Consider the following 11516-nt stretch of genomic DNA (forward strand, 5'->3'; position numbering starts at 1 on the left):
CTGGAGGAAGAAACCATGGCATGTATAGGGGGGACCAGGCATCTAATGTTACCAGAAGTGTAAGATAAAAGTAAATAAAAGATTGTTTCCAGCGTCAGAGATCAGACATCTGTATGGGGGCTTTAGGCAATAAACCTGTGTTAAATAGCACATGGTGGTGCATTGCAGTGCATTAGACATGTCACTGAGCCATTGATTTCAATGGGCTACATTCACTAATGCACATTACCTACAATAATTAATTAGGATATTGAAAATGTAATAAATAAAAAGCAGCATTAGCTGGAAAAAGGAACTGTTCCTTGTAGTTATTTGTATCCACCAGTAGATGGCAGCAGTCTTCTAGCCAGGGACTTCCTCTATGCCCAGGCAGTCATGGACCCGCCCATTGGGAGGTATGTTGTCACATTGGAGGTCAGAGTGTTACTATAATGAATAGTTCTCAGACATGAGTAAAGTAACATATTATCAAACAGGACAGTCGTTCCTTGTAACCAAGAATCTTCAATTGATGAAAGAACGAGAAGCCGGCCATCTTTCATTTTGAGCTACAATTATCCGGCATGTGTACACAGCTTAACAATCGTCCAGATTGTGAGATAAAATCTTTTCCCTACACACGATTCATACCGGACAAGGCAAAAACATCTTTAGGTATCTGACACTTCAGGAAGCATCACATGCCTGGTCCCCCCTCTGAATGTAATGGTTCTTTCCTCAAGCTGACAGGACACAATAGTAATGTATGGGATGGAGGGAGGAACCACAATCTACAGAGGGGGAACCAAGAATCTTACACACTCAGAACTTTGGCGGATACAGCTTGTATTGTGGTTTTGAAGACTGTAAAAATTAATGCAGAGATAAATGTTACTTTTCTCTTCACAGAAAAATCTCTTCATCAAAAGGTAAAGACCGCAACACATGGGAATGGATTCAGCTTACAGAGCTGAACTAGTATCATTGTTTTTCCTCTAGAAAATCAATGTTTTAATGTCCCCTTCCCTTCCATAGTTCTTTATTATTCTCATTTCTTCTTCTTTGCGCTAATTTTGCGCAACTTTTCTCATTGCCAGTGACCACGTGACCTTCCCGCTTCGCTTTCTGCCATTTTTGTTCCTCCCCGCTGCCCGTAGTTCTTTTTTTGGCGGCAAAATTCACCGAGCTGACAGCCAAAGGCGGAGTTGTCTGTCATGGCAGAGGATGAGGAACGGCGAACTCAACGTATACAGGTATAGAAGACACCGGATAGCGAGTCGCTCACTAAAATTACTTTATTTATAGGGTAAACCGTGCCCGGGTTCAGTGTAGAAGTCTCCCTACATCCTATCAGGCGCCTCGGATTATTAGTATGCACACAGCGCCACCTTGTGGCGGATGTGATGCATGTGCATCCTGTCGGTGAGTGTTGTGTGCCTGGCGTCATCTAGTGGCTTTCAATAGTATCTACAGCGTCAACAAGCCTGGTTTTTAATGCTTGTATGTGGCGCCCTCTGCTGGCTGTAATAATCTATTGTGATCCATAATTTATGCTTATAGAACAAGAATAAGACTGATCTTCAAGAAGATATAAATTATTACAGCTCTGTATATAATAATACATGTTTAAGTTTTATATAATAAATAAATATATATATAAAATATATATATAAAATACAAAAAAATGCAGCACCCAAATCTGATAAGGTCTTAGCCTCTTACAGCAGGGAGCGGTACTAATACTTCCGCCCCCATTCATTCTTCATGGGGCTGTTACCGGGAGGCAGTGGTTTGTTGGAATGAGGAAGCTGTAAATGCACCACAACCTCATGGCCGGTGTGAACTAATCAGCCCCTGCTGCATCCCCCTATCATGTGACTTGCTACATAGTTACAATGTTGCAGTCTGATCATCGGATAGCAGACTGAGGAAATGCTTCTTCCAGCCTGCAGCAGACTGATGACATCATCAGCCTAGGCAAAGTCTTAAGGCCACTCTATAATCCTAAAGTTGAATTTTTTTCTGGAAATTGAATTGATGGGGTCTGCTATGCACATGTAAATTTTTTGTGATCGTTAACACTCATCCAGCGTGTGAATGTAACCTCACTGTGCTGAATATAAGTTTGTCGTGTTTTTCTCTCTCCTCTCCACCAGCGACTGAAGGCAGCCGTTCACTACACGGTGGGATGTCTCTGTCAGGACATTGCAGAAGATAAGGAAGTCCAGTTCAGCAAGCAAGCCATAGCCGCCATTTCAGAGACCACCTTCCGGCAGTGTGGTAAGTGCTGGTATATACCAATGCAAGTTAAAGCGTACCTAAACTCAGAATTTTTATTTTACATAAAAGGATAGACAACCGTTTTTTGTTTTTTTTTAATTCAACACCCTTTTTTTAAAAAATAAAAAGGGTGCAACACCGCCCCTCAATTCTCGATTGCCTAGGCGATCAAGAATGAATAGGAGCACAGAGTCTCTGGGATACCTACATCACGCATCACGGGAGGCTCTTGGCTGCTCTCTCTTCAAAAGGGAAAAAATTGGCGATCTCACGCATGCACAGTGAGATCGGCAAGTATTTTCCACAATCAACGTTACCCGATCTCGTGCCTGTGTCAGGTAACGTTGGGAGGAGAACCCTGAAGAAGAGAGGAAAAGATGGCAGCGCCTGGCACTCCCTCTGTGCCGGCCCAAAGACACATACCGGGACGATGCAGGACCCCATGGAAGAAACCTCCCGACGGATCAACTGCGCTGCAGGATTGAAGGTAAGTGTGATTTATTTTGGGGTAGTTTTGGGTTTACTTGCTCTTTAAAGCTGGGTGATCATCACATTTTCAATAATATATAAAAGGGTTGCAATCTCTTTTATATAATGGGAAAAATGTGTTATTTTGAGGAGGTCGTCTCACCTTCAGCCCTGGCGGTAAAGACTGAAGCAGAAACCCACAGCCTCCTGGGATACTTACAACACACACATGCTCCTTCTGTGTATGCCTCAATATTCAACCCAGAAGTGTTTTAAAGCTGGGTGGTAAGAAGCTGTAGGCGGGTGGCAGCCCCTGTATTGTGACCCAACTATACAGTAATCGCCTAAAAAACATCCAGGTGGGGACTGAAAAGCATCAAGAGGCTTTCCTCAAATGTCAAAAATTGATTAATCTCACACATGCGCAGTGAGGTTGGTACTTTTTTTATACATTTGGAGAAAGACACATCACCTGATCTCACGCCTGCGCAATGTGAGATTGGGTGAAGGAAAAACCCGGAAGAAAAAAAGATGGCGGCAGCAGACAGAACAACGAACCCCAGAGGGAAGTCGAGACAGCCTGGGATTTTCTGGCTTTGGTTTGTGAATGGATTAGGTATGGGCTGTTCTCAGGTAAAGGTGATTTTTTTTTTTTTTATATGAAAATCTGACACTTTGTAACTTCTTTTAAAATAAATTTCTTATATTAATAATCAAGAAATCAATTGTGTTTATAAATTGAATTTCCTCTTTTTCTGCTTTATTATATTTTGTTGTTATTATTAATATTATTACTAATATTATTATTATGTTTTCATGGCAATAATTTTCAGAAACCTTCATATTTCTCTTCATATTTTCCCACAAACCAGTTTTCTAAAAAATTGCCATTTATGTTCCTTGGCCCTCCTTTATTTAAATTTTCTGCCACATGGCAGATTCCTTTATCTCCCCACACTTTCACGTCACATTGTCCTTTTTAGGCTTCTGAACAATTCACGTGAAGTGCTTTATCTTGATGTCCTTCCAAGATCTTTAATTATGAGTTACCCCCATCTCTCTAATTAGAAATCTCATTTCCATTTTTTTCTCACTCTACAGAAACATTTGCAAAAGACCTTGAGATGTTTGCACGGTAAGTGTGAGGAGGAGATTATAACCCTCATTATGTTTTTCTTACTGCTCCTTTCGGCCTACTTGTCCTTAGAGTGGCGGATTCCTGAAGACGATGAGAGTCTACAGCGCGCATTTTAATGATACTCTCACATACTAACCCCCGATATCTATCTATTCTTTTTTTTGTAAACTTTGCAGGACAACCATTAATGAGACTGTTAGTCATTTAAAACCCTTTTCTGTCCATTTAAATCTCCAAGCAAAACTCTAAATACATACATCTAAATCTCTCTCTCTTTCACTCTTTTCCGCTCTCTTTCACTCTCTTTTTTTTTCTCTCTCCCTCTCCCTTTTTATCTTTCTTCACTATTTTTCTTCACTTTTGTCAGCATTATTCTTGAACTGTAGCACCTATTTATATTCTATTTATAAAGAGAATCTGACATTCCCTGGTGGAGAATCAGTTACTGCTATTGCAACACATAGACCTGAAAGATTCTCCACCACTAATCTCCTGTTTATAAATAAAGCCCTTTGTGTCACCTTTACTTTGTTTTAATTAAAGTCTGGTTATACAGGGATTGTAGGAGGATCATTGCAAGTCAAATTTAGGTACTTTTTTTAAATGAATACATACAGCATTCATCCATGTTTTTATTATTATCTGGATTTGACTTAGCATTAAATCTTTAAATTATTACCCTTTTAATGCTCATGCTGTAAATCCGACTCCCAGAATAATTTGATCTGTGCACCCTCCCTGCTTTAATATCATCAGGAGTTGTGATCCGTCATTATTGAGTCACCATGATGGGTGCAGGAAGTTCAGGAAGAAAATCTATTGGCTCGAGACCAAAATTTGTTTCTTCCTAGGAAAGCATGAGAGCTTTATTTTCATCCAGGTAACTGTATTATCTTATCACGTCTCTCTTCCCTTCTCCCTCCCGCTCTCGCCCTCTCGTTCTTTCTTTCTGCCTCTCCCTCTCTCCTTCTTGTTCGTTTTTTCTTTCTCTCCCTCTCGCTCTTTCTTTTTCTCTCTCTCGCTCTGTCCCTCTCATTCGTTCTTTCTTTCTCTCTCTCTCACTCTCTCCCTCTCATTCGTTCTTTCTCGCTCTCTCCCTCTCGTTTGTTCGTTCTTTCTCTCTCGCTCTCTCCCTCTCATTCGTTCGTTCTTTCTCGCTCTCTCCCTCTCATTTGTTCCTTCTTTCTCTCTCGCTCTCTCCCTCTCGTTTGTTCTTTCTTTCTCGCTCCCTCCCTCTTGTTCGTTCGTTCTTTCTCGCTCTTTCCCTCTCGTTCTTTCTTTCTTTATCTCTCTCGTTCTCTCCCTCTCGTTTGTTCTTTCGCTCTCTCTCTCTCTCTCCCTCTCGTTTGTTCTTTCTCTCTCTCTTGCTCTCTCCCTCTCGTTTGTTCTTTCTTTCTCTCTCCCTCCCTCTCGTTCATTCGTTCTCTCTCGCTCTCTTCCTCTCGTTCGTTCTCTCTCGCTCTCGCTCTCTTCCTCTTGTTCATTCTTTCTCGCTCTCTTCCTCTCCTTCGTTCTTTCTCTCTCTCGCTCTCCTCCTCCTGTTCCTTGGTTATTTCTCTCTCTCCCTCGCTACTTTTTTCTCTTGCGCGCTCTCTCTCTCCCTCTCGTTCCTTCTTTCTCTCCGCGCTTTCTCTTTGCCTCTCCCTCCCGTTCCTTCTTTTTCTCTCTCTCTCGCGTTCTATCTTTCCCTTGTTCTTTCATGAAAGCCAGGTTCAAATAATGCACAGTTGGGATTCTAGCTCCCAGAATGTTCAATTTCTCTTATAGTGAGCCTGTCCCTGATCCATTTTTATTACAACTGAACAATTTCACCATACACAGCTGCCAAATCCAGGTACGATGTCCGCACAAGCCTCATGAAATAAACAAAAACCTTCCCAGATGGAGCCAAATCTTTCATCATTTGTGTCTCACATACTCCCGCTCCCAGACACTGCAGCTTACAGGGAGGAGTTTCAGCAGTAAAGGCCGTGCTGTACATCAAGAAAACAGCGGGCAGGATTAGGTGCAGCTAGGAAACAATACTGATAGCCGCATCCCCTGCAACACTTTATAATCTCACTGTAGTGCAAGCAGGTTCAACCTACATGAAAGTGACAACTCCGATCTGAATTCAGGAGCCGTGCAGCATCATTGCCACACCATGAAAGGGGAGGTACATTGAGAGAACTTCTCTGTAAGGATAAATAGGTATTTGCGGGACTTTGCAGAGACTCCAAAAGAAAAGTGTTGCTGTAAAGTCATTCAGAGATTACAGGAACCTGACATAGGTCTTAAAGCCGCTCTGCCCTGCTTGAATAGAAGCCCTGTTTACCGAGGGCCGTGTATGAATTGTGCTTGGTTAAATTACAAACAGGTGTCAGCACAAGATTTGCTTTAATTACCTCTCTGAATTGTTCAGATTAAATTCCTCTCCTCCTAGAAGCAGATAAACACGTTTTTAGGGTCCTCTGAACTCGCAGGTGTCACACTTGTGCACACAAGGAAAGCTTTCTGTGATAGAATGTGGATGCTTTTGTGTTTGTAAATTACCTTCCACGTAACAAATCTTTTCTGCTTCCCTGCATCTGTTTGCTTTCTACGACTTTGCTTTTTTTTACAACTTTTTAATGCTTTTTGTGCAGTACAATAGTGGATAAAACTTACATGCCTTGTACTGATGATTACCCTTTAACCAAGACATTTCAGTTTTCCATAGATTGAATTATCAAAAAAAATCAGGCCTGAATTGAGTTTTATTTTAATAGCAGATATGTAAATGGCAGTTTGTTTCTTCTGTTGAGTGCTACGGGGCCACAGATCCCGGGGCATTTTTGTGTGCTCATTTGTTGGCTGACAGCCTGTCCCCACTTCTTGTACTTCCCCAATATGAGCAAATTGCAATGTTCAATAGGAAATTTAAATGATCATAAAGGCACCTGGAGATACAAGACGTTCAGCTGTACATCATCAACTTAAAACTCACTTCAGGGTTCCTTTTCACTGGCTGCATTCTTGTTCTGAAACAATAGGGTAGTAAAACCAGGAGCAAGGTGGAAAGCATGGCATCTGCACTTATTAAAGCAAGTCAGCAATGGCCATTGTCATATATCTGGCTTGTGTCAATACTTACGGACCTAAACTCAAAATGTTTACTTTACATAAAAGGGTAGACAGCCCTTTTATTTAAAGTAAAAGTTGTATTTTTTTGGGTGCACCTCCCCTTTCTGTCTTTATCGCTGCAGAGAATGGGTGCGCAGAGCCTCCCTGGATACCTACGTCATGCATCCTGTTAGGCTCTTTAGCTGCTCCTTCTGCGCATGCCTGACATTAAGGCAAACGCAGAAGGAGCCCTTTTTTTAATGGAAGAAAAAAATTGACGATCTCACTACGCATCTTCTATTAAATCATTATTTTCCCATCTACGTCACCTGATCTGTGCAGTGTGAAATCGGGTGACGTAGGAAGAAGAACCCGGAAGAAGATGTCGGTGCCCGGCGCTTCCTCTGGGCCGGACTGTAGACGGATAGCAGGACCCAATCCATGAAACCACGTAACGGATCTGCTGAATTAAAGGTAAGTGTTTTTTTTGTTTTCAGTTTAGTTTCGCTATAAATGTATATAGTCATTTTGATATATTGCACCACCAGTTGAACCAATCAGATATCTAGTTTTATTTTCAAAGAACAATATATAAAATCTTAAAATCACAAACTAATTTTGCTCCACTTGCATTCTCTCCCAATTGTCTACTCCTCGGCTTTGCTGGGTTTTTTAATTTCCATACAAGAATAATAAAGGATTCCACAATGAAGCAACCAGCAGTAACTGAATGCCTTGATGGATATCATGGTGTTGTACTTGGGGCCTTTTGTGGACTCCATTATTGTACACGATTGTTAGCTTTGGGAAACAATTCCAAGTTTGTCCCTGATTTTTAAAAAGTCCCTCATCAACCTGTTCAACAACAACTAATACTTCAATATTATGCTGGCATTGTAATGCTTATTTCAATCCCTTCTTAATATTAATATGCAGAATGTAGCCACTGGAGACCTGGAATATCTTTGGTATAAGCAGAGGTAACTATGTTAAGGCGCTGCTTATATTTAGGGTAAGTGTCAGTGCCGCCTTACTCTAATTTATGTAATGGTTATCAGCCTCTCCTGCTGGAGGCGCTGTATACCTGGGTATGATGAACTTCCACTGGCCACCAGCAGATGGCCACATCCAAGAAGATCTCATTATGCAAAAAGTTGGGAGCTCCCTATTTAAGGTTTTATCCTTGCCAGATCCTCCGTGTTATTTGGCCTGCTGTGCTCTCCGGCCCTGATCCTGTTTCTTGTCCTATGACCTGTTGATCATGACCTGAGCTTGACCTTTGTTTCTTATAAGTTTGTTAGTTAGTTGTTTTTGGTGGTGTTTGCCATTTTCTGGATTGTCACAGTGTTTTTCACATTATTTGTTCTTATTCCTAAAATAATTTTGACTTCATCCATCAGTGATCTTGCATCAGTTACTGCTATTAGTGATCTCCTGCTGTACTGCTTGTGCAGTTCGTAACAATTTTCCCTTCTGTTATTTATCTCAAAAGTTTTTTTTTCTTTGTGTAGGCACGGGAAAAGATCTACAATTAATGTGGATGACGTGAAACTTCTTTGCAGACGGAGCCGATCTCTGGTAATATTATAAATTTGGTATATATGATGGAGGGGTGAATGTCTCCCTGTTACCCTGAAATCAAAAACATTAGGTAATCCTTACTCACCTTATACTCTAGTTCAGTGTTTTTCAACCAGGGTTCCCTCAACAATGAGAATTCTGTGTCTCTAAGGTCAGTTTAACCCCCCTGGCAATAATTTCGAGTGTGGCTCGGCGTTACCGCTTTCAGCATGTTTTTTTTACCCTGAGCCACACTCGGCATTACCACCTGGAGGGTTAAACTGACCTTAGAGGCACAGAATTCTGAAACATGCTGAAAGTGGTAACCCCAGGCCATACACGGAGTAGCTAAAAACATTAAAAATAAACACCTAGCTTGTCCTATCGGTGTTCTCTGGCGTCCTGCCCACCAGATCCCAACCTCGGGCCACGTCCTCTTCGTCCAATCCTTAGCTGGTGAGTGAAGGAGTTCCCAGTGGCATCGGTGCGCGTAGGAAGCGCGGCTGAAAATTCAAATTATTTTGTATTTGATTCAATACAAAATAACTATTGAATCCAATACAAAGTAATCCTTATATTATATATGCTACTATACAGTTATATTACAGGTTTCACTATTTTTATGCACCGTTATTTTAACAGGTTTTTGTGTTTTTTTTTTTATTTAAAGATTATTATTACATTTAATAAATACTTGACATATTTCAGTGAGGTATGCCTAAGAATTACAGGCCTATAATCTAAAATAAATTTCCATACAAAACAATGTACCACTAATACTGACATAATTAGAACGCCAGGAGGTTAATTGATCTTTTTGTCTCTCTGTAAGGGTTGGGACATTTTTCCCACTGGCCACTAAACTAATCTACTGTGAGCTGTTGATATAGTAATTTTAGCAGAGGTTCCTTGAGGACCTGAAAGTTAATTCAAGGGTTCCCCCATGTTAAAAACCTTGTCTGTTTTAGTTCATTGACACTTTCTTCAAAAGCCTTCCCCCTTGATCTTAAAAAAAAACTTGGGATCACATTTTTATTAATTTTTATAGGAGAATGCACTGTGCATTGGTGTACTCCCACAAGATTTAGAAATCCTCTGCTTTATAAGGGTCTCAGGAGAATATCGCCCTTACCTAGATAAGGTCATTGGAAGCATGCAATGTGGCACAAATACTTTTTTTCTTGCTAATAAATAAAAAAAACTGCAAAGGTCTGCTTTTCTTTGTCCTGTTTTCTGTAACAATTATAATGGATGAGATGCTTCTATTGTGCATATACTAATGCTCCTTCTTCCATATTTTAGCACTCCCACATTACCGCCTTCAGTGATGAGATTGTTTCCAACAACCAGGAGCAGAAAGAGAAGAAGAGGAAGAAGAAATCGGTCAGTGGTGGAAAGGCAAAAAGACGGTCGGATGGTGACTCAGCGGTGCCGGACACTGAAGACCAGTCCATGGAGTAAGGCAGTCGCATCATTCAGACCTAGATAATCCTAAATTTTTCCTCTGTAACAGGTCTGAGCTGACCTAATTTTTGTACTTTATGTAAATATTAAGGTAAAGTAGTATATGGTAATGGGTAACTGCTATATATATTTGTGTGTTATTATACTGTCATTACATTGAATATTAAGTGTGCACACATTTTCAATAATAAAAAAAATGTTACTTGACTATTCACGTGTAGATTTTGTCATGTCATTAGTACATTTTTACAATTCAATTCATTTAAGTCTATTAAACTATGCAACAAGTATAAGTAAGCATAACAATTAAATATTCCATCATAGCAGTGACAGCCCCCTAATATGACGGGTGTGTTTTACAACCAATTGCTGAGGACAAGGAGGTGAGTGCTATAAACCAGCAGTCACCAACTGGTGGTGCGCAGAAAAGGACCCCACTGGCGGGGTGCATTGGCCAGAGTTGCGGACCACGTCCTCCGTACGAATCCCAGGCTCAGGGAAGTGGGGTGGGCTGTGTCTCTGGACACAACCCAGAACACAAAGGCTCAGATCTGCGATGGGAGAGTGGGCAGGGTTATGTCATCATGACGTCACTCTGGGGGAGGATTCTCCCCCCTTGAGTGATACCCGGCTTCCCGCGCATGGGTGGTCAGGAGCCACTAATTTTAGTGGTCCGTGGGAACCGACCTCTGCTATAACGTCTTTCATTTCTCTTATCCACTATAAATACTTTAGTGTCTTTTTATAAAGCATTGAATCTGATTTACACCAAACATTCTTTGGTAAAGAATCAAATGCCGCCAATAAAAACAAAACCTAGGGAATTGATTCCCTTTCAAAATAAAACTCCCTATTTTAGTGCCAGGCTATTGTATTGATAAAGTTTGATGTATTGTTGTCCAAAACTTTCATATTATTTTGTATGGGCTTTTTACAGCCCTGGTATATAGCAATGTTGGTGGATGGGGCTTGGAATAAAAACTCAACCTGTGTCTTTCCAGCATGCAGATGTTGTTGTAGGCTGCTTTGTGCACATGACTAGCAGCAACAAGATGCTTGTTCCTGAAGCCATTGTTTGCATTAAATATAGGAACTGCTGCAAAAACAGCAGTGATCATACATGAAAAAGTTTAGGGGGGGAGTCAAACACATTAGATCAAATGAAAGATGCTTAGAATCCTAGATTAAAGGGTCTTCTCCTCCTGCTGTGTCACTGTATGTATCTGTCTGTCATTTGCAACTTTGATTTAATGTACAGCGCTGTGTAATATGTTGGAGCTATATATATCTTGTTTATTAATAATAAAGGGGATCAGGAGGCATAGTTTTTTAGTAGTGGTTTATTTCATTGCTGATGTGCTCCTGGTATCAATTATTCACATTCAGCTGCCCCATACAGTAATTACATTTTTTCTTCATCACCTCCCAAACTAACTTTTTCTTTGCAAATGATTCTTTTTGTCTTTTGTTCCTCATTCCTTTTTTAAGCCCTATTTTCAATTGGCACTTCAAGGCTTATAAATTTCAAAAAGAAATTTAAGAAATC

General features: G+C 40.6%; 1 protein-coding gene across 1 annotated transcript; it reads left to right on the forward strand.

Annotated features, from left to right (window-relative positions):
* Positions 1–902: 902 nt before the first annotated feature.
* On the forward strand, positions 903–10182 carry CENPS (centromere protein S). The gene is made up of 5 exons (XM_072426463.1): positions 903–1232; positions 2136–2259; positions 3829–3862; positions 8458–8524; positions 9809–10182. Exons 1-5 carry the CDS (start codon positions 1194–1196, stop codon positions 9965–9967), a joined length of 423 nt encoding a protein of 140 aa, XP_072282564.1. The 5' UTR covers positions 903–1193; the 3' UTR covers positions 9968–10182.
* Positions 10183–11516: the final 1334 nt, after the last annotated feature.

Source organism: Pyxicephalus adspersus, chromosome 11 (assembly GCF_032062135.1).
Source record: "Pyxicephalus adspersus chromosome 11, UCB_Pads_2.0, whole genome shotgun sequence".
In the NCBI taxonomy this organism is placed as follows: domain Eukaryota; kingdom Metazoa; phylum Chordata; class Amphibia; order Anura; family Pyxicephalidae; genus Pyxicephalus; species Pyxicephalus adspersus.

What these genes read in the sequence shown, in the direction of transcription:
- CENPS (XM_072426463.1), top strand. Translation starts at nt 1,194, where the DNA reads ATGGCAGAGGATGAGGAACGGCGAACTCAACGTATACAG. An exon ending in GACCACCTTCCGGCAGTGTG is followed by an intron (nt 2,260 to 3,828) that starts GTAAGTGCTGGT and finishes CTCACTCTACAG; the next exon opens with AAACATTTGCAAAAGACCTT. An exon ending in GCAGACGGAGCCGATCTCTG is followed by an intron (nt 8,525 to 9,808) that starts GTAATATTATAA and finishes TCCATATTTTAG; the next exon opens with CACTCCCACATTACCGCCTT.